The sequence below is a fragment of the Triturus cristatus genome, chromosome 5_1 (assembly GCF_964204655.1).
Source record: "Triturus cristatus chromosome 5_1, aTriCri1.1, whole genome shotgun sequence".
NCBI classification, from domain to species: Eukaryota; Metazoa; Chordata; class Amphibia; order Caudata; family Salamandridae; genus Triturus; species Triturus cristatus.
Window position 1 is genome coordinate 771003567 of NC_140587.1, and position 24046 is coordinate 771027612.

Here is a 24046-nt window from a genome sequence, read left to right on the forward strand (position 1 = left end):
GGTGGTGCGGCAGCGGGGCAGACCCGGAACCTCACTGCCAAACACGTAATCAGGCCCAAAATTGGAAACGGACCTGGAATGTTGGAGACAATAATGTGGAGAATGAGAGATAACACAGACTCCGGTGACGTGACTAAACTGTTTAAGTTGCCGCCCCCTTCCTTACCTTAAGAATTGGTCATTAATATGTCTATGCTAAAAGTATGGACCTGCACTGTTGTATCCACAACATAATTCAAGGGAATTGATTGCACTGTACCCTCATGCTAATTGTGTGTTTGCACACACTGGAACATGCCAATAAGGCTCTATCAAAGAAATGAAATGGAGGATCCATTTCCAGATCCAGACCAGCCCCAGAACCACGCTCCAAGGCACCCTCTCCTAAAGTCCACACGGGCCTCGCGCCTCTTTCACCACCACCATCATCGACCTCATCGCACCCCACGCCATTGCCTCCACAGACTACACTCTCCTCGGAGACCTGAACTTCCACCTTGACAACCACAACGACCCTGACTCCACCTCCCTCCTAGACAACCTCGCTAACATCGGACTAAAGCAGATCGTCACCACCCCCACCCACAAGGCAGGACACACCTTCGCAGGAGGGAACAAAATCCGCTTCAGCCACACCTCGCATCTCCTCTGGACAGACCACCACTGCGCACACTTCACCTTCAACACCACCACTGCGCACCTGTCCACGCCATTCCCACCGCGAAGGAACTGGGGCAAAGTCACTGAAGAACACCTCCACACCACCCTCATCTATGACACGACCCCCCCTCCTCCACAACTGACAATGGCTCCGCAGCCAAGGAGTTTCACTGCTGGATCTCTAGCTATGAAGACAAGCTCGCCCCGACAGACAGCACCCCCTGAAGGCCCCCTGGTTCACTGCCGACCTCCAAGAAACCAGACGCTCCTGCAGGCGCTTCGAAAAATGATGGAGAAACAGCAAAGCCACCGAAGACCAGACCACCTACAACAACGCCATGACAGAATACCACCAATTCATAAGAGCCCTCAAGAGGGCCTTCATCCGGAATAAAATCCTCACCTACTCCAGCAACCCAAATTAACTCTACAAGATCATCCAGCAATTCACCAAACCACCCAGCGAAGCCACGGATGTCACACCCTTCCAGGACCTCTGCGACAAGCTCAGCACCTACTTCCACACAAAGATCAAGACCCTCTATAATAACTTCAGCGAGCAAACTCCAGAAAGCACCCTCCCCTCCAGCAAGGACGGCCAGCACACCATCACCACCTGGACCCTATTCACCACCGAAGAGACCACCACGACCATGAGGAGCACCCACTCAGGGGCCCCCACGGACCCCGGCCCACTGCACATATTCCACAGAGCCATCGCTGCCATAGCGCCCAAACTACACCACACCATCAACACCTCCTTCGAATCTGGCCTTTTTCCCAACGACTGGAAGCAGGCAGAGGTCAAGCCCCTCCTCAAGAAACCCTCCGCCGACCCAACGGACCTGAAGAACTACCGCCCCATCTCTCTCCTCCCCTTCACAGGCAAGGTCACTGAGAAAATCATCAACGCCCAGCTCACCACCTTCATTGAAGAGAGCGACATCCTGCACTTTTCCCAGTCTGGATTCTAAAGTAACCACAGCATCGAGACCGCCCTCCATCCTGCCACAGATGACATCCGCGCTCTCCTCGACCAGGGCCAAACCGCGGAACTCATCCTGCTAGACCTCTCCACAGCTTTCGACACCATCTCCCACCGCACTCTCGCAGCCAGACTCCATGACGCCGGCATAAGGGAAACCGCACTCGACTGGATCTGCTCCTTTCTCACCCGTAGAACCCAAAGGATCAGACTCCCTCCCTTCCTCGCCGAACCCACAGAGATCAACTGCGAAGTATCCCCGGGATCATCGCTCAGCCACACGCTCTTCAATATCTACTTGGCCCCCCTCACCACCATCGTCAGACAGCACGGACTCAGCATAGTATCCGACGCAGATGACACCCAGCTCATCTTCTCCCTCATGAAGAACCCCGAAGACTCCAGACTCAGCTTCCAGTAAGGAATGAAAGACGTTGCAGCCTGGATGAGCAACAGCTGCCTAAAGCTCAACTCGGAGAAGACAGAGGTCCTCATCCTTGGACCTTCCCCCACCGCTTGGAGGCCATCCTCCTTCGGAAACCCACCCACACCTACAGACCACGCCTGTAACCTCGGCATCATCCTCGACTCCTCCCTCACCATGACTCGCTAGATCAACGCCGTCGCCTCCACCTGTTTCAACTTCCTCCGCATCCTCTGCAAGACCTTCAAGTGGATCCTCCGAAGCCAGAAAGAGCGTCACCCAGGCACTCATAAGCAGCAGAATGGACTATGGGAACACCCTCTATGCTGGAATCAACAAATCCCTGCTACACAGACTCCAGATCATTCAGAACAGCGCAGCCAGACTAATCCTCGGCACCCACCGACAAGAGCACATGACCCAACACCTGCGAGACCTCCATTGGCTCCCTGCCGAGAAGAGAGTAACATTCAAACTAATGTCCCACACCTACAAATCACTTTACAACATTGGACCCAACTACCTCAACGACAGAGTCCGTTTCCACGTACCCAAAAGAAACCTCCACTCAGCCAATCTCGCCCTGGCAGAAACCCTGGGCATCCGCAGAGCCAGAACGTGTGGAAGAGCCTTCTCCTACGTCACTGCCAAGGCCTGGAACGAACTCCCCGTCGACATCAGACGCTCCCCCACCCTGTGCACCTTCAGGAAGAGCTTAAAGACCTGGCTTTTTGGGTAATCCAGGAGCTCCACCCACCTTCCCCCTCAGCACCTTGAGACCCTCACGGGTGAGTAGTGCGCTTTAAAATTCCCTGATTGATTGAGTAAAAGAAGTCAAATCAGGCCACAGAAGGAGTCCCATTTACGCAATGGGTGTCAGTAGAAGCTCAAAAAGCACACACATGGGACACATCGTTAAATTACATACCCAGAGCTACCCCAATCTAGTGAAACGTAGTGTGCCCAATTCGCAAAACCTCTGCTGTGTTTAGGTGTGACCCACTCCTTGAATTCAGGAGCAAGCTAGGAAGGCTCAAAGAGTACGTTACAGCAAATTATTTGCAAATCGTGTCCCTTGTGTTTATAGTCTGTATACAGAGCCAGGAGTATAGGACTCTTGAGTACCCCATGGCTTTCGGCTGGTTGCCACTTTTTTACATTTGTTATTGTCGCTGCTGTTTGTAGTGTCCCTTGGATGCATATTGAGACTTGGGTTTGGATGAAAACACAAACTCAGTCATTTTCAAGGTCCATCCACGTCCAGTAACCCTGTCTTCTTGAACTGATTCGCTAGAAATGTCGGTGCCTCTTGCTTCTTCCATAAATCAGCTCCCAGCAACGTTAGGATCTTATTTAGAGTTTTGCACCCGAGCCGCTCTTCCACTGCCACAGCAGAACGTTGATGTCCATCAAAGTGGCAGATGACTGGTCTCCGTATTTAGCGTATCGTCTGTCTTGTCCACCAACTGCCGAGGCAGAGTTACGTCTGTCAGCACTCCTGCCCTCCTCATTGGCAGCTCTGCCTTCCTCCATTGGCAGTAATACACTATATCTAGATTTTTCCATCACCATGGTGCGACTGATGAGGTATTGTGACAGAGGATAGAAATGGCAACGGCGGACGGCAAAACGTATAGTGGATGTCAGGCAAAATCAAGCAGAAGATATGTCTAAATATCTACCAATTACAAAACACCTGCTTACTCCTCTACAAAACAGACCTGCAACAACATCAAACCACTTACCACTCTTGACACAAACCTTTGCTGCCCCACTATGTTCCACAACCAAGGCAGACATGTGAGCCCCATGATTCTCTGAAAATGAACTAACTGTAATGGTGAATAAAATGATGAGGGTTGAGTCCCAGTTGTTTGGAGATCTGTGAGTGAACATAGGAACTATGGGCCAGATTAGTGGATAGAATGAATGCGCTGTCCAATGTGTGATGCTTCCAGGATGACATCCGCAAGAGGTGAAATGACTTACAGACAACAGTCCATTCCCTGTATTCCCAGTCCCACCTACATGCCATGGGAACAGGTGGTGGGTTTCACAGGCCCCTGAACCCCCTTGATATGAGAGAAGAAGGTGTCGACATTACCCCCTGCTAAAGACGATATGGGTATTGTAGGCAGATTAAACAGTGGAAAGTACTCTGTAAACATGTCTTTAGATATGCTGGACCATTACATTCTTTGGGGCACCTTTTTACTCACTCAAACATTTTGCTTTAAGCTGCAGATTATCCCATATATACAGTGTCACTTGGGTCACTTTCTATAGTATTTATAGGTGTATGTTCTCTCACACCACACATGCACCTTCCCCACAATCTACAAATGTGTGGCATTAGGGTGACCAACTAATTCTGGTCTATATGAACACTTAATTAGATATTTGCTCAGAGGGTGCTGTGCCTCAATTTTGAGTCTGATAAACTGCCATGTTTTTGCTGGTGTAGCTTCTGGCTCTGCTGCTGGAAATTATAGATGGCCTGTTGGATCTTGTGTCTTTAATCAATGAACATCACACCATCCCTCACATTCAGTGCGTATGTATAAAAATATTTTTTTCCTGTTTGTGAATGCTAGGCAAAGCCTTGTTTACTCAAACATGAAATATATAAAAATGACCCACACATGCTCGGAGAATGCTCCAGTGATGTCAAGGCCTCCTAATTCCATTTCGTATACATTTTAAGAATTATTTTTGCATTTTTTTCCAAAAGATCATGAGTGGCCACATTAAATATGATGGTCACTCATCAAAGCTGTTGTGCTTGATCTGAAACCACATCACAGACATCTTTGTCAAGCAGGTGCAGACATATATATGAGGAACTTTGTCTCCCATAAGGGAAGCTGAATAAATGTATGCTCTGCCCTGTGTCACCAGAGGATCAGCTGCAAAAAGAGTTAACATGCGACTACGAGTGAGAATAAAATGTAAAAAAAAAAGAAAAACTTACCTTGCACTCGACGTATTGCAAAGTAAGTGTTTTTCTTGTTTTTAAATTGTATTCGTCATTGTATGTCGACTCCCCACCACAACCAACCCCACCGCTCTTACCTGCACCGGACGCAGCTGCTCTATAAAACTAAATATATTCTAGAATAAAACACACACCAAGAACAACTTGCTTCAAACACAAGTGATATTCTTGGTCAGTCTAAAAAGATCCTGGATGCTGGAGGTACTTTCTCAGTCATACTTTTGGACCTCAGTGCAGCCTTTGACACGGTCAACCACCAAATTTTGGTCCATAGACTCATACATTTGGGGGTGACCGGGATTCCTTTGGCTTGGCTGCAATCCTTTTTGGATGGAAGATCCTTCCAGGTCTTTGAAGCTGATGCTGTCTCAAAACAAATGCGCCTCCGCTGCGGAGTTGCTCAGGGATCATCCCCGAGTCCCACCTTATTTAATATCTATATGAGCCCGTTAGCGGAGATTGTGCTGCCTTTTGGGGTGCATATAGTGACCTATGCTGATGACACGCAACTTGTAGTGGCACTTAACCATTCTGACAACTCCCCCCTGGCCTTCGGCCTTGTTTGGAAGAGGTAGCCAATTGGATGAATAATTCCTACTTGAAATTGAATGGTGATTTTAGGAAACCCGACCCTTTTTAACCTGAAGTAATGTGGCCGGCCTGCTTGGGCCCTGTCCTGGACCCCAAGACCCAGATCAAAAGCCCAGGCATTTGGCTTGAGCAAGACTTGAGCTTTAAGGTTCAGGCGTGTAATGTTGCAGACTCCTGTTATGGCATCTTAAAGATGCTTCACAAAGTCCTCCCACTTCTCCCCTTCCGGGCAAGAAGGCTTATGGTCCAGGTGCTCATTCTGTCATGCCTGGACTATGGGAATGCCCTATATTTAGGGGCCCCATGCGCGACCATTTCAAAACTCCAGACAGTGCAAAATTGTGCTGCCAGGATCCTTCTGCAGATTCCAAAATGTCAATCTGCAGAACCATCGTTGAAATCTCGTCATTGGCTGCCCATCAAGGAGAGAGTTCATTTTAAGGCTATGTGTATTGCTCACAAGACGCTAGCAGGGAAGGGGCCTTCCATCAATCACTCTATTGTCCGGGCTGACCTCGCGAATAGATGCCTGCGTTCGGATGATTTGCGTCTTGCCACAGTTCCCAGGATTAAGAAGGCTAGAAGTGGGGGCCGCTTGTTTTCTTATAATGCCGCTAGGTTCTGGAATACGCTTCCACTTTATCTGCGCAAGGAATCCAACTATCTGACCTTTCGCAAATTGTTAAAAACTTGGCTCTTCCCTTAGTATGGTTGTGCTGTCTATCACTTTGCCGTTGTCAGTGCTGGGATGCCCCTGGGTAGCTACGCGCTTAACAAATGTTTTTTTCATTTCATTACTCTATTACAAGCATGGTGTGTGTAATGTGTACAGCAATACAACTGCATAGTAAACAATTACACCAATATGTTGCATTGTTCATCTGCCATGTGTGTAATTCAGAACACTGTCCAACAATATCTATATAAGGCACAATGTCCTCGACATCATCCAAAAAAAACTCCAATAAACATTACAATTACAATCTTATGCTTGTTGCAATCATTGAGTTACTTTTTTTTTTTTTTAACAAAATTGGTGTTGGAAATATTTGTATTAAGTTGAAATATGTTTAAGAGCAACGTGTTTTGAAACGATGAGATTGCATAACGATATTCACCCAAAAATATATTCTTTGTGGATGCAACTCCCAGGCATCAGGGTATAAAGTCCACACCAATGCCACAATACACGCAGATGAACATCGCAGGTCTTCTGTGGGAACATAGCCCTCCTGCCGTATAAGTCAGGCACGATAAAACCCCAGAAGCATTAGGTTTGTCTAGCTTGCCCCTACTCCTTCTCACGAGTGCCATCAATACTCCTGTAGACAGTAGTGTCCATCCTCCCATTCCCACCACCACAGTTAGGCCCAAGTTATCCGCCTGTACCATGACCACCACCATCTGTACTGTGGCTACCCTCTCTTGCCTCTTTTCACTGCAAGGCAAACCTCAACTTCAGTGTCAGCAGGGCAAGGGAGGCATGGTCACAACTCATGGGTCACTGGGCCCTTCTCAAGCTGCTGAGACAGAACCTGTAATTGAGCAGAATGTGCAGGGTGTGTTTAAAACTGTAACTCAATAACAGGAAAACCTGGCTGGTCTGATAACGTGGCAGGAGGAGCAATTGGGCAAAATCATTAGCCTGCTCTAGATGCAGAACGACCTCCGGGATAGAAGCATTGATGGCAGGATGCAGGGGCATGGCATTACATTTGATGGAGCTAAGGCACTGCCCTAAGTTGGCAGGGTATGCCCAGACATAGGTCCCTTGCTCACTTTGTCACTGGATTCAAGCTAGCCTGGCTGATGAGGGTTGTTAGCCCGAAACTGGTCCCAGGATGCTTGTTTCCGGTCCTGGGAAGACATGGCTTGGCAGTTCAGGCTGGACTGTTCCCAAGAGGCACATGGTCAAGACTGATTTGCATATAGCTGTGTCTGAACTGGGGTGGCAAAGTGAGCTAAAGAACAATGATGGATTCAACCCAGATCTGTGACTGGGGATGAGTGTCTGAAAAGTTTCAGCACTCTGTCCATCATCTCCTTGTGTTTGCTTTGTTCGCTCTAAGTTGGCAGGGTATGCCCAGACGTGGGTCCCTTGCTCACTTTGCCACTGGATTCAAGCTAGTCTGGCTGATGAGGGCTGTTAGCCTGAAATCGGTCCCAGGATGCTTGTTTCCGGTCCAGAGGAGACATGTCTTGGCCGTTCCAGCTGGACTGTTCCCATGAGGCACAGGGTCAAGAGTGATTTGCATATAGCTGTGTCTGAACTGGGGTGGTGAAGTGAGCTAAAGAACGATGAGGGATTCAACTCAGATCTGTGACTGGGGGTGAGTGTTTGAAAATTTTCAGCGCTCCGTCCATCATCTCCTTGTGTTTGCTTTGTTCGCCCTATGTTGGCAGGGTATACCCAGACATGGGTCCCTTGCTCACTTTGCCACTGGCTTCAAGCTAGCCTGGCTGATGAGGGCTGTTAGCCCTAAACCGGTCCCAGGATGCTTGTTTCTGGTCCAGGGAAGACATGGCTTGGCAGTACGGGCTGGAGTGTTCCCATGAGGCACAGGGTCAAGATGATTTGCATATAGCTGTGTCTGAACTGGTGTGGCGAAGTAAGCTAAAGAACGATGATGGATTCAACCCAGATCTGTGACTGGGGGTGAGTGTCGTAAAAGTTTCAGCACTCTGTCCATCATCTCCTTGTGTTTGCTTTGTTCGCCCTAAGTTGGCAGGGTATGCCCAGACGTGGGTCCCTTGCTCAGTTTGCCACTGGATTCAAGCTAGTCTGGCTGATGAGGGCTGTTTGCCCGTAATCGGTCCCAGGATGCTTGTTTCCGGTCCAGGAAAGACATGCTTGGCAGTTCGGGCCTGACTGTTCCCATGAGGAACAGGGTCAACCTGATTTGCATATAGCTGTGTCTGAACTGGGGTGGCGAAGTGAGCTAAAGAATGATGATGGATTCAACCCAGATCTGTGACTGGGGAGGAGTGTCTGAAAAGTTTCAGCGCTCCGTCCATCATCTCCTTGTGTTTACTTTGTTCGCCCTAAGTTGGCAGGGTATGCCCAGACGTGGGTCCCTTGCTCACTTTGCCACTGGATTCAAGTTAGTCTGGCTAATGAGGGCTGTTAACCCGAAACCAGTCCCAGGATGCATGTTTCCGGTCCAGGGAAGACATGGCTTGGCAGTTCGGGCTGGACTGTTCCCATGAGGCACAGGGTCAAGAGTGATTTGCATATAGCTGTGTCTGAACTGGGGTGGTGAAGTGAGTTAAAGAACGATGAGAGGTTCAACTCAGATCTGTGACTGGGGGTGAGTGTTTGAAAAGTTTCAGCGCTCCGTCCATCATCTCCTTGTGTTTGCTTTGTTCGCCCTAAGTTGGCAGGGTATGCCAAGACATGGGTCCCTTGCTCACTTTGCCACTGGATTCAAGCTAGCCTGGCTGATGAGGGCTGTTAGCCCTAAACCGGTCCCAGGATGCTTGTTTCCGGTCCAGGAAAGACATGCTTGGCAGTTCGGGCCTGACTGTTCCCATGAGGAACAGGGTCAACCTGATTTGCATATAGCTGTGTCTGAACTGGGGTTGCGAAGTGAGCTAAAGAATGATGATGGATTCAACCCAGATCTGTGACTGGGGAGGAGTGTCTGAAAAGTTTCAGCGCTCCGTCCATCATCTCCTTGTGTTTACTTTGTTCGCCCTAAGTTGGCAGGGTATGCCCAGACGTGGGTCCCTTGCTCACTTTGCCACTGGATTCAAGTTAGTCTGGCTAATGAGGGCTGTTAACCCGAAACCAGTCCCAGGATACATGTTTCCGGTCCAGGGAAGACATGGCTTGGCAGTTCGGGCTGGACTGTTCCCATGAGGCACAGGGTCAAGAGTGATTTGCATATAGCTGTGTCTGAACTGGGGTGGTGAAATGAGCTAAAGAACGATGAGAGGTTCAACTCAGATCTGTGACTGGGGGTGAGTGTTTGAAAAGTTTCAGCGCTCCGTCCATCATCTCCTTGTGTTTGCTTTGTTCGCCCTAAGTTGGCAGGGTATGCCAAGACATGGGTCCCTTGCTCACTTTGCCACTGGATTCTAGCTAGCCTGGCTGATGAGGGCTGTTAGCCCTAAACTGGTCCCAGGATGCTTGTTTCTGGTCCAGGGAAGACATGGCTTGGCAGTACGGGCTGGAGTGTTCCCATGAGGCACAGGGTCAAGATGATTTGCATATAGCTGTGTCTGAACTGGTGTGGCGAAGTAAGCTAAAGAACGATGATGGATTCAACCCAGATCTGTGACTGGGGTGAGTGTCGTAAAAGTTTCAGCACTCTGTCCATCATCTCCTTGTGTTTGGTTTGTTCGCCCTAAGTTGGCCGGGTATGCCCAGACGTGGGTCCCTTGCTCACTTTGCCACTGGATTCAAGCTAGTCTGGCTGATGAGGGATGTTTGCCCGTAATCAGTCCCAGGATGCTTGTTTCCGGTCCAGGAAAGACATGCTTGGCAGTTCGGGCCTGACTGTTCCCATGAGGAACAGGGTCAACCTGATTTGCATATAGCTGTGTCTGAACTGGGGTGGCAAAGTGAGCTAAAGAATGATGATGGATTCAACCCAGATCTGTGACTGGGGGTGAGTGTCTGAAAAGTTTCAGCGCTCCGTCCATCATCTCCATGTGTTTACTTTGTTCGCCTTAAGTTGGCAGGGTATGCCCAGACGTGGGTCCCTTGCTCACTTTGCCACTGGATTCAAGTTAGTCTGGCTAATGAGGGCTGTTAACCCGAAACCAGTCCCAGGATGCATGTTTCCGGTCCAGGGAAGACATGGCTTGGCAGTTCGGGCTGGACTGTTCCCATGAGGCACAGGGTCAAGAGTGATTTGCATATAGCTGTGTCTGAACTGGGGTGGTGAAGTGAGTTAAAGAACGATGAGAGGTTCAACTCAGATCTGTGACTGGGGGTGAGTGTTTGAAAAGTTTCAGCGCTCCGTCCATCATCTCCTTGTGTTTGCTTTGTTCGCCCTAAGTTGGCAGGGTATGCCAAGACATGGGTCCCTTGCTCACTTTGCCACTGGATTCAAGCTAGCCTGGCTGATGAGGGCTGTTAGCCCTAAACCGGTCCCAGGATGCTTGTTTCCGGTCCAGGAAAGACATGCTTGGCAGTTCGGGCCTGACTGTTCCCATGAGGAACAGGGTCAACCTGATTTGCATATAGCTGTGTCTGAACTGGGGTTGCGAAGTGAGCTAAAGAAGGATGATGGATTCAACCCAGATCTGTGACTGGGGAGGAGTGTCTGAAAAGTTTCAGCGCTCCGTCCATCATCTCCTTGTGTTTACTTTGTTCGCCCTAAGTTGGCAGGGTATGCCCAGACGTGGGTCCCTTGCTCACTTTGCCACTGGATTCAAGTTAGTCTGGCTAATGAGGGCTGTTAACCCGAAACCAGTCCCAGGATACATGTTTCCGGTCCAGGGAAGACATGGCTTGGCAGTTCGGGCTGGACTGTTCCCATGAGGCACAGGGTCAAGAGTGATTTGCATATAGCTGTGTCTGAACTGGGGTGGTGAAATGAGCTAAAGAACGATGAGAGGTTCAACTCAGATCTGTGACTGGGGGTGAGTGTTTGAAAAGTTTCAGCGCTCCGTCCATCATCTCCTTGTGTTTGCTTTGTTCGCCCTAAGTTGGCAGGGTATGCCAAGACATGGGTCCCTTGCTCACTTTGCCACTGGATTCTAGCTAGCCTGGCTGATGAGGGCTGTTAGCCCTAAACTGGTCCCAGGATGCTTGTTTCTGGTCCAGGGAAGACATGGCTTGGCAGTACGGGCTGGAGTGTTCCCATGAGGCACAGGGTCAAGATGATTTGCATATAGCTGTGTCTGAACTGGTGTGGCGAAGTAAGCTAAAGAACGATGATGGATTCAACCCAGATCTGTGACTGGGCTGAGTGTCGTAAAAGTTTCAGCACTCTGTCCATCATCTCCTTGTGTTTGGTTTGTTCGCCCTAAGTTGGCAGGGTATGCCCGGACGTGGGTCCCTTGCTCACTTTGCCACTGGATTCAAGCTAGTCTGGCTGATGAGGGATGTTTGCCCGTAATCAGTCCCAGGATGCTTGTTTCCGGTCCAGGAAAGACATGCTTGGCAGTTCGGGCCTGACTGTTCCCATGAGGAACAGGGTCAACCTGATTTGCATATAGCTGTGTCTGAACTGGGGTGGCAAAGTGAGCTAAAGAATGATGATGGATTCAACCCAGATCTGTGACTGGGGGTGAGTGTCTGAAAAGTTTCAGCGCTCCGTCCATCATCTCCTTGTGTTTACTTTGTTCGCCCTAAGTTGGCAGGGTATGCCCAGACGTGGGTCCCTTGCTCACTTTGCCACTGGATTCAAGTTAGTCTGGCTAATGAGGGCTGTTAACCCGAAACCAGTCCCAGGATACATGTTTCCGGTCCAGGGAAGACATGGCTTGGCAGTTCGGGCTGGACTGTTCCCATGAGGCACAGGGTCAAGAGTGATTTGCATATAGCTGTGTCTGAACTGGGGTGGTGAAATGAGCTAAAGAACGATGAGAGGTTCAACTCAGATCTGTGACTGGGGGTGAGTGTTTGAAAAGTTTCAGCGCTCCGTCCATCATCTCCTTGTGTTTGCTTTGTTCGCCCTAAGTTGGCAGGGTATGCCAAGACATGGGTCCCTTGCTCACTTTGCCACTGGATTCTAGCTAGCCTGGCTGATGAGGGCTGTTAGCCCTAAACTGGTCCCAGGATGCTTGTTTCTGGTCCAGGGAAGACATGGCTTGGCAGTACGGGCTGGAGTGTTCCCATGAGGCACAGGGTCAAGATGATTTGCATATAGCTGTGTCTGAACTGGTGTGGCGAAGTAAGCTAAAGAACGATGATGGATTCAACCCAGATCTGTGACTGGGGTGAGTGTCGTAAAAGTTTCAGCACTCTGTCCATCATCTCCTTGTGTTTGGTTTGTTCGCCCTAAGTTGGCCGGGTATGCCCAGACGTGGGTCCCTTGCTCACTTTGCCACTGGATTCAAGCTAGTCTGGCTGATGAGGGATGTTTGCCCGTAATCAGTCCCAGGATGCTTGTTTCCGGTCCAGGAAAGACATGCTTGGCAGTTCGGGCCTGACTGTTCCCATGAGGAACAGGGTCAACCTGATTTGCATATAGCTGTGTCTGAACTGGGGTGGCAAAGTGAGCTAAAGAATGATGATGGATTCAACCCAGATCTGTGACTGGGGGTGAGTGTCTGAAAAGTTTCAGCGCTCCGTCCTTCATCTCCATGTGTTTACTTTGTTCGCCTTAAGTTGGCAGTGATGAGTACAGGCCCCAGCTAGGCCCGCAGGACACAAGGGTTCGCTCTCCTGTAAAGAAGCCTATAAGGAAGTTGGCACGGAAACTGCAAAGTACAAAGACACGGTTTATTGACCCTTAAGGGTGGTCCTACAATCCATACAATACCCTTCAGTATTGCATAGAGTAGCACAAAGAACTTGCATACATGGTCCCCTTTTATACACAACAGAGGGGCTCATAAGTGGGAGGATACGACATGAGACGAGAAATGTTACCTTTTATGGACATTTGCAATACAAGATCGATATGTGGGCGGAGCTGACATACTCCTTAAGCCCGCGAAAACATGGTCAAGCAAGGACTAACTGATAACAGATGTGGTCAAGTCTGGGCATGCGCCAGACGGACAAAGAAACTATTTATAGACTGTTACTAGGCAGATTACAAGAGCAACTAACACAAAGATAAGACTCTTCTCGTGCTGAGCACGTGGAGACATGACAATACAAAATGGAGTCCAGACTTCAGTCAACATAACAAAAGGAACATGTGTAAGGGAGGAGAATTCATGTCTTTAGTAAATGCTTAATCACATCGAAGTTGCAATTTACAACAGCAGGGTATGCCCAGACGTGGGTCCCTTGCTCACTTTGCCACTGGATTCAAGTTAGTCTGGCTAATGAGGGCTGTTAACCCGAAACCAGTCCCAGGATGCATGTTTCCGGTCCAGGGAAGACATGGCTTGGCAGTTCGGGCTGGACTGTTCCCATGAGGCACATGGTCAAGACTGATTTGCATATAGTTGTGTCTGAACTGGGGTGGCGAAGTGAGCTAAGGAATGATGATGGATTCAACCAAGATCTGTGACTGGGAGTGAGTGACTAAAAAGTTTCAGTGCTCCGTCCATCATCTCCTTGTGTTTACACTGCCTGAGATTATGTCAGCATCTGCTCTCCATGGCCAAACATCATATTTTGCCACCAGTTCCTCTACAACATCCGAAGATGACAGGCTTACAGAGAGCACAACTGTGCCACACATTGCTGCTCTTGACAACCACCCTTCTGTTCTAGATTCAGCACATCCACAGTCACTACACTGGGGTCTTTTTGAAGGTCCAGCCAATGCCAATACTGAACAATCCACCACCAGGAAACAGAACAACTAATGTCACCCGGTGTGCCTTGAACTTTGAACACTGATGTCACCTTATTCATGTGATTGCTAAACATTTTCCTTGCTGCACTGCACTTTGACATCTGCATCATGACTCCAAGCCACTATGGACTGTCTTCACATACAAATCTACCATGACTCATTCCCAGAAAAGTCCATCACATGTAACAATTAAGTTATTGGAAATCAATTTTACAAAATTAAAAGCAACCATAGTGTAAGTTATGTTTTGTTTTACGACCAAACATTTGTCATAAAAATGTTCTTATTATAACATGCTTTCCATCAGCTCATTGTGTTTTACTTGTAAAATGTTTAATATTACATTGAAGCATGTGCTCTTAAAAAACATACCATGTAAAGTTTAGCATTCATACCCATAGAAATCTGTATGGCATAGACATCGATGAGTATATGATTCAAATGTTATTATGTTATATTGTGTGCAGAATAATATTGCGTATGCAGACTAAACCAAATGCACATGTGATATGTGTTTGATATAGAGATTGCATTATATTACAAATAAAACGTTGTTCTGTTGATTATTAAATAGCCATAGTGATAAATTATGTTTTCCAATTATTTTGCAACTATCCAGCCATTATTGCTGCAATCTGTCAAAGTAGTTTAGAATTTGAATGAAAGAATTATTTATAAAAAATCTACTCTACGCTCCTTTCAGTTAATGAAAAATCAAATACCACACCCATATTAACAAAGAATAAGGAGCAATATGAGGTGTATAGGCCACAAGATTCCTGCAACACCATGCAAAAATGTAACATCTGTGAGAAATAAAGAAAAGAAAACAGCACACCATTGACCTTTTTGGCTCACAATGCATTCTGATTGCATACATTTGAGATCAACAGTACATCTCACCAATTACTAAATTCATGTCTGTAGGGCTCTCCTCCGCAACAGGTTAATTTACAAATCTAGTTGGATATATTAAATGAATGTTACAACCACGATTTTAGGTTGTCAATACTCATTTCTTGACAGTTGTGCTTGTACACACAAATTGAGTAACCCTGTGGATTAACTATTACAGATTGATAAAAATCAGAATTCAATGTTTAAATAAGATGAACACGTTTGTCAGGTGTATTTGTCAACAGCCATGTAATACTGTTAGCACAGTATGACCAGGTGTTGGAACACTGCATCCATAAGCACTTGTATTAATTCAATGTGCATGTATATTGCCTGATCAAGGTTCAATGGATCCGCACATGACTCCATAGTAAGACAGCAAATGAAAGGATGAAATTGTCTATGAAGGAATAACAACATCCAAAGTATCCTCACCCTTCTGTCAAGTGAATACAATTTCACCTACAAAGGTCATAAAACAAAGACCAACACTGGTACCAAACATTTAACATAAATTGTATACATGCAACATTGGTCATAAATCAAAATACTGGGAGTGACAATAATGCCAAGCATTATACACAAGTAACAATATCTTAAAACATTTTCTATTCCATTCTATTCTACTTTATTCAATAGCACTGAGACAATCATGAGTAACCGTGCGCTGTACAAATCCTTTCATTCATTCATTCAGACGTAGTAATCTAATAGAATTGCTTATGCAACAACATCATTCAACATTCATGAAATTGCTACTAGTCAAAGATGTGTTCACTCAAATCACATCTTATTTCACTGTCATCTTTCTCATCACTGTCATCATAATCCCACCATCCACCAACATCACTCTCACGCCTTGCCTAGTAGTCATCATAAGTGATGAGTGGTATATTTATCTGCATGGTGTGCAGTATGCAGCAGTGCACCACAGATTTGTAGACCTTGCCAAGTCAGTCAGTTAAAGCACCACCAGTCTTATCAAGGCACCTAAAGCAGGCCTTTAGGAGACCAAATGTCTGTTCAACAGCACATCTGTGCTTCATAATAATTGGCTTCACCTGACATTGCTGTACCCCTCCGTTACATCAGGTGTTTAATTTGGTGACAATGACTGTTGACAATTGCGGAAGCAACATGGAGGATGGCTTGCACAATTGCCATGGATTGTGGATGTCTTTTTTTATTAATGTAAAGGCCCTATCCGGCAGATGAGCTTTGTCATTAGTGACTTTATTATTTTATTGACAAAAGTATGTTGTCTAACATGTTATGTCCAATGAAGGAGATCCAATACTTCGTCACACTGGACCATGTTTCTTGAAGACTTCACTTGCCTTGCCACCACAATCTAGACAAGACCCCCTCCATTCCTGCTGCCAATTGCATCTGACAGGACAATAAAGGGGCTGACAGATCTAGTGACAGGGACCCCAGCTTCACCCCAAACAGCAGGAGATCCTGTGTGACGGGACACCAGCAAAATACCCACAGAAGTATGGCCCAGAGGGCAGGCAGGTGAATACACCAAACAATAATTTGGAACTAGCACTGATATATATATATTTTTTTAAGAATAATGAGTCTTGTTTTCCTACAGCCTACTTTACGTGCTCAGTGTCGTGTATATTTAAACAAGTAGTGAAGATTTATGTATTGGCCACACAACATTTTGTTTGTATGTTTTGTAATGTGTGGGGGCTTTATTTTGAGTTTTCCGGATGGGGTATTCTGTAGAAAAGGTGGTTATATCCCTTCCACAGCATTACAAGTACATTGTATTGTATGTGATTGAGACGGTGGACCGAAGGCAGTGGGCCATCTGACAAGCTGCCTATCTATAAATGCAGCAGATGGTATTTTATGATGGATGATGCATGAACCACTGTTTTTTGACAGTTTGTCCACATCCATCAAACACTAAATAAGCCACTTAGCTGGGCCCTTAAATTAATTATCCTTTGAAAATATTTCTTATTTGAGTTGTTGACCTTGTATCCCCTAGCACCTTCCTAAGAGTAGATCTGGAACCCAGCCAAGGTTAAATTACAGTGAGACAATAATTGTTTTAGGAATCTTTGGTTTGCCTCTGGAAGGCTTCTAGCAAGGTTGTTGTGGATCACAGTCATAATTTGTATGAACATCATTAGCTATTCTCCACTCTCAGTCTGACTGGAGGCTTTTTCTTTCAATCACAATCCTTCACCAATTTGCTACTATCTTGTCTGTTTTGATTTTGTAGACCACTCTACCTTCCAGGAGTCTCTTAGCGCTAGGAAAAAAGATGACAAAACTTCTGAATCATCATGTCAAGTTAGCATATGGAAAAAAGCCAGGTCCTTGATTTCTTTCTAAAATGGGACAAATGTCTAATTGATTGGATAAAGGAATTATAAGGAATTTTCCATGCACATCCAAAGCAAGAAGTCACAACTAAACTTGTTTATTTTGATCAAAGAGAAGTTCCAGGAGTATGGGCTTGGAACTTAGGGCCTTACTTAAAGTTTGGAAGTTGGGATACTCTGTCAAACCATAGCAGATATACTGTCTGGCGTATTTCAAGTGTAAAAGACCATAATGCACTTGCAATATGTCGGACGGAACATCGGCTGTGTTTATGATAGAATATCCTGTCCTCAAAACTGTAAATAAGGCCCTATGTTTTAAGAGAGAGGGGCCTGCGTCGGCCATGGCCAAGTGTACTATCTGCAAGACCTCAGTATATCTTCATAGAAGCAGCCAGTGCAGAAAGAGGAAAAGTGTTTTCGAAGAGTTAAGATGTGACAGATAAACCATTACATTGTGTCCCGCGTGACTGATGTGACATGAATTATACACAAAGCAGCATGTGCAAACCGGGTTGGTGTGTGAGGCAACATAGTTTGACCACATTAAACCTTCTTTTTCCCTAGAAGAGAAGACAACAAATTCTACTTGAGAGCTCCTTGGTCACAGATAGATTCTTCGACTACAAGTGCTGAATTTTAAAAAACCTATGGGGCTAGGGCAATTACTCTTTGTTCTGACAGCTACTATCCAGAAAACTATTCTGGCAAAAGATAATCTTAAAAACATTGATTTAAAAAAAAAAAAACAATGTGGATTCTGCATTTTATATATATTTTACAAGTATCATTAATTTGGTCATGTGCTGATTGAATGTTGAATAGCATTATAATGTTTATCTTCTGGATCTCATCTACAACCAATAGAAACAGAATATCATAACCAAAATAATGTCTGACAGAAATATCATGCCCTAAATATCATTTGCAAAAATATCGTCCCACAGGAGTTACTACTAGAAAATCTACAGTCACTGGGACAATATTTTAGTAAACGATGTTTAGGACATACTGAAAAGAATTTGAGTACGAAATGTAGACCTACAATACTCTTATACATACTATTGCATGCCTTTGTGAATCAGTCCCGAAACATCCAACTCTCTTTTATTTAAAGTGCAAAAATGGCATCCTCATGTCTGTTTGTGCTAATTGTTTATGAATATTTCCTGAATATTCCCATGTTATTTCCATTTTGGATGTTTTGGATCGATTTAAGAAAGGCATATAGGAGTACATAAAAGCGTACTCCTCCACTACTACTTCTCATACTCATAAGTGCTTTACTGAGTTAGCCACTAATATTTCTGTCAGACAATATTTTTGCGAAGGATATTCTGACACACAACCTTATTTTTCTATGAAAATGTTCCATTACTCATTTATACAAATGTTGTTTTTTAATGCAGGATGGAGCCACACCGCTGTTTTTAGCAGCACAAAGTGGCTATGTGGACGTCATTCGATTATTGCTGTCATCCGGAGCAAAGGTTAACCAGCAGAGGCAGGTAAGTTAATGTTCAGTACATTAAAATTTCTCCTTTTAATTTGATTTTGGTGGTGGGCAAAAAGTTGGGCCAAACTCTGCCTTGCAGCTGTATCATTGCTTTCCCTCAAGCCGTCCCAGCAGACAGACCAAAGCGCTGATTTACTATACGTTTGCATAGGCAACACAAACAGCAGTATTGATCAACTTCCCTGCACAAAATATATTTTGCTCAAAAAAGTTGACATGAAGGTTGTACTAGTTGGCATTGATATTGCTCATATAGCCAGCACAACAAACACCTGCCTCAATGTCCTCTCTATCTATACTCCACTTTGTGGTGGTGTGCCGCCAATGAAAATGACAGAAATTGTATTAGAATGTGAGAAATCTAAATTCTGTTCCTGAGTCATGATTCTTGTAGACCGTTCTCAGACAACCAATCACAAAGCCAGCCAGTCCTTGTCCCTTCTTGTGGGTTATACACAATAATTTCTATTGAATGGTGAAAGCACCATTAAGTCAACCCTAAAACTGAACAAGGAATAGGGTGGCAGAGCATGAGGTGTATTGTGGAGACCAGGTGATCTCTTGGCATTCCAAAAACTGGGGTAGCAGACAAATATACACCCTTGACCCTACCACAAAATAAGATATAAAAATGTTAAGTGCATCAGCATGGTTGTAATCTGGTATACTGAGCTAAAACCAAACAATCATCTTCACAAGTGGATAAAACCCTCACTGCACAAATCAAAGACAAGGTATTTAAAGGTCTTATCCATTTGGTCTCTGCTTTATTGTAGGTGGCGGTAATACCCAAGCTGAAGATTGATCGTGAAAGATTTGTTCCCATAGGATTACCACTACATGTCGGCTCATTTCCAACTTTATAGGATCGCAGGCATAGTCTATGACTGTCGTAAATTTCTTTGAGTAGTAATCTGTGTAGTATTTAGATGTGTAGAATGTTTACACATGTTAATGTCTGTTGCTCAGGTACATTATCACATTGATATATTTTTTATTTCTCTACATAAAAAAATCACCATAGTTTAATTTCTTACCATACCCACGTTGAACAAGCCAGATGGGAATAAACGTACTCCTGCCCTTCACAGGAGTAAATATTGTATGCTTTCCAAGCAGAATGGGAATGCCTGCTAACTTAAGCTTGTGAATAATGGCCTGTTTCTGCAGATTGGTGTGGTACAGGCCTCAGAAATAAATGCTTTCCGAATAGAGTAAAAACAGAAGCTTTTATTAGCTCCTCATCCATGTGGCTGTCCTTTTTCAAATACTTCAACGGTCTCAATTCCTTCCCCACAGTCTAATCCATAATACATTCCATAGCAAGGAACATTACTTAAAGTAACACTTGCTTAACACAACATCACACTTCTTCCCCTTTTATAAACATAACATCATTGGTTAAGATACCCTTGTACAACTAACTGAAAACCTACATACAAAATATATAATTGAGAACCAACAGAACCTATACATAAATTAACAGGAGAATGTTAACGTTTTCCTTTACAAAATAAAATTCTAAATTGAGTGTGGGAACTCCACACTATTTGTATTTGTGAACCGTTTAAAGAACTACAAAATCATTTAAATACCCAGGATGTTTTCGTACTCTTACACCTCTCCTGCTTTCACATAATACAAACCCCTCTGCACCGGTGTATCAAATGAACTTTGTAAGAAATTGCGTTACTGGTTGGAAAGGGTGAACCCCTTCTCGTGCAGCAATCACAATTCTTCTCAGGGTGAAGTCACAAGCAAAGTGTATAGTAACAGACAACGGCGGACACAGTGACCGCACTATCCTATTGTGTACCCTTAGTATGAGCATCAGTAATTTGTATAGAAAGGGTGTGCATTGGCCACTCCAGCACCTGCCGTTGTTGGTAATAACTGCGGCGCAGAGAGATGCTGAATCCAAGGTTTGGAGTGGTGCACCACCAAAATTCAAACAAAGTTGTTTTTCAATAAGTATTAAAGTGCTTTAGTATATTATCAAACACAGTTCTTTATTACAAAAAGGTTTGATTTGCAGGAAATTGTCAGCCAACGCGTTTCGTTCATAACAATGAACTTCTTCAGGGCATAAGAATAAGTGTCGTCTCGTACGCAATATGAGCGTGTACGGTGGGCTGCAAAGTGTAAAGTATTTGTGCAACACCAAAAAAGGATCACACAACAGTTTTAGAATAATAAAGTCCCATCACACAGCAAGTAGAGTCTAACTTCAGCCGTATCACACAGGTTGGATTGCCCGGCTTCCTATCATATGCAGTGGTACATCAGCCATGGTACTCTGGCTCCACAGTCTGACTTCAGCCTGGCCACACTGAACCAGTGCTTAATTTGAGCCGGTGGTTTCTGGTGCTCTGCATCGGCACGTAATTGCCAGCAACGGCTTCAGTGACAGTTTACCACATGGTGGCGCTGAATGTCTAATTTTGATATGATCACTACAAACTTGTTTAATAAGCTACTATACATATAAAAATAATAATACCTGCCGATCACACCTTTAATATAGCTCTGGGTAGCCTGGAATTATCACACTTGTAGGAGTGCGATGGTTAGTAGTTGCGTAGATACTATCAATGGCAGAGCTGGCAGAGGCAATAGGTGTTGCAGGCTGCAGTGGTCTCCAGAGAAGGGCCCTGCACTTTCTTCTTTTTTTTTTTTAAACAAATTAAGTACTGTGACTGAATGCGCCATCTTGACTTTGGCCTCTGCCCAGGATCATGAGATTGGAATCTGATCTCACTGTCTACAGAGCCTCGGTAAATCTCCGATACCGGCTGCTCAGCCTGACCTCTGCACTGTTGTACTGACTGTAAAGCCGGGTCTCCTGTCCCACTGGCCCTGTAATCTTGTTTGGTTTCAGCCTTGTCATACTGACAGCACAGCCTTGTTTTAAAGGGTGATTTTGTGGTGGAAATTCCAGTGAGCATGTTCAAAAGGAAAATAGGTCTGTGTCTTTGTGTGTCAAACGTTTTAAGGTTGTTTCTAGGCTGTTACATTGTAAAAAAAAAACGTGTCATACCTGTAATGTATCTCTTTTGATCGAAACTGTTTTGTTCAACTTGTGATACAATGTCACCCAAAGGGTTAGAAATGAGTGCTCCAGGTTTTTGGATAACAGGTTGCTGAGCGCAGAGGCAACCGCAGTACTGTGTCACTAGAGGGCGCTCCAAGCAAACACACATTTTTATCTGTGCGAGATCCTGCCTTAAGGGAAACTACAAATAGAACAAAAATACAAACATGCTCAATTTAATACAGATTTCACTCCCATCAAGGACACCTTGGGCGATTGTTGCATTACATGCTCCAGAGGTAATGCTTCTGATTGACTGGCAGTTTGAAAACCATCAGCATTGGCAAAAACTAACAGCAGGGGATAAAATACGTGTTTTTGTAGTACTAGTGCATAATCACGTTAAGCACTAATGCGCAATATATTGCACCGCATAAACAGTTAATGTTGAGGAAAAGATGGGGTAAAAATGCAAAGTTTAAAGTATACCTGGAAGTAATTTTAATTATGCCAAAGTAATCTGAGTAATTTCAGTAATTCTACGCTACTCTTTGACATGCAATTACTAATAGTAAAGCAATAAAGCTCGCTCCCATAATTAAGAGTAATATGGGGGACTATTCCAACCACAAGAGCACATTACAGAGCGTGAAAGGCTGCTCGCGCTGATGTTTATGCTCTGTTGCATTTAGCGCTATTTTCACAGCGCAAAGTGCAACCTTGCATCCATTTATTTAATGTGAGGGTGCATTTTGCGCTAAGAAACTAGCGCTAAATGCCAGGACTATGTTGAAGAAAAATTGTGCCCCAAGTACTGCTCATGCTCGCTGGTCAGATTCTGTTGTATGTAGTGTTATTTCTTAGTGCAAAATGCATCCTCTCGTCCATTTTGGATGTGAGGAGGCATTTTTGATCAAATAAAATACCGCTAAATTTAAAATTACTTTTCTCGTGTAATTCTGTGTAATTTTGTGGAATGTTTAGGTTATTCCGTGTGATTCCACTACACAGAACTACACTAGTTGCTGCCACCCCTAGTTTAAAGGAGGCTGTAAGTGTTTAGATAATGTAAAGGTAATCAAAATCAGTATTTTGGAATTTATATTTTAGTGATACTTATTTGCAGAACCTTTTTTTAAATTATAATCCATATATGTCCCCCAGAATGTTTGCTATCCTTTTAGTACTCTTTGTTCGTCATCATTTTACTGCCATGTTTCAGCAATTTAATATATATCAGGAGCGGGCCTGCCGCTAAGGTGGAGGAGCGTCGACCCACTGCTCTGTGAGCAGTTCAAAAAAGAAAATGATAATAACGCAATGTTTTCTATATGGGCCTAGGTACGGGGAGGGCTGGGCTGGACAGAGCAGTGGCCAGGGGGAGAAGTGGTGAGCACTCTCCAAGTGCGCATGACAGTTCGGCCAACCGTCTTGGGCCAGCCAAACAGTCATGCGCACTTTGCATGTTCTCCACCAGCCTTATTGCACAGCCTGGGTGGAGAACATGCACAGGCTCCCAGTCCCTGTCTGAGCGCCGAACCACGGTGCTCAGATCAATCACAATGCTGCTGTCGTGCTGGTGACAGTAGCATCGTGATTGGCTAGGAGAGCCTGTGTGCTACCTGCTTCCTGTGTCGATGACCAAAGAAGACGGAGAGGCAGTGGCTGATCTGCAGGTAAGTGGATTTTTTTACATACCCCCACCCTCCACCACCGTTAAGCAGCAGCTGCCACAGATATATATGTCTATTCTTTCATAGCTCACTGGATACCAGTTTTATTAAGTGTGATCTCACAGTAACCTACATGCCCTCTGGTATCCACGAAGAGCAGTGAGTGATCTGGGGAATTAACAACTACTAGCATGTTGGGAGCTGAACACCCGATCAGAATAGTCCCTTAGCATGCTATAACTTCTATTACCTCTACTTCCTGCGTCCTCGTCCCAGTCATTACTTCATGAGGTTGTTACATCCCACAGACAGGAAAAAAAAAAACAGGAAATGTTGCAATTCAATCCCCGCTCATCCCTTACAGAGAACCATGTAACCCTTGATTGGCACAGCACCGTCCTGTTTTGTTTTTCCTGCCTAGGGACTCGAACAAGGAATGCTAGGATCACTTATGGGCTTGTGATCCATATTATATTCCTTACGGTTTCTGAGTTTGTTCT

The 24046-nt window shown here is 45.1% G+C and overlaps 1 protein-coding gene across 4 annotated transcripts in view; it reads left to right on the forward strand.

Moving 5' to 3' along the window:
- Positions 1–24046, forward strand: part of ANKRD29 (ankyrin repeat domain 29) — a 447476-nt gene that overhangs the window by 329783 nt on the left and 93647 nt on the right. For all 4 annotated transcript variants that reach the window (XR_014961577.1, XM_085605755.1, XM_085605754.1 and 1 more), the window contains one exon: positions 18736–18834. Coding sequence is in view for 3 of the 4 variants with exons in the window: in XM_085605755.1 (XP_085461881.1) it covers positions 18736–18834 (99 nt within the window). In the remaining variant the exon portion in view is untranslated. The remainder of the gene's footprint in view (positions 1–18735; positions 18835–24046) is intronic.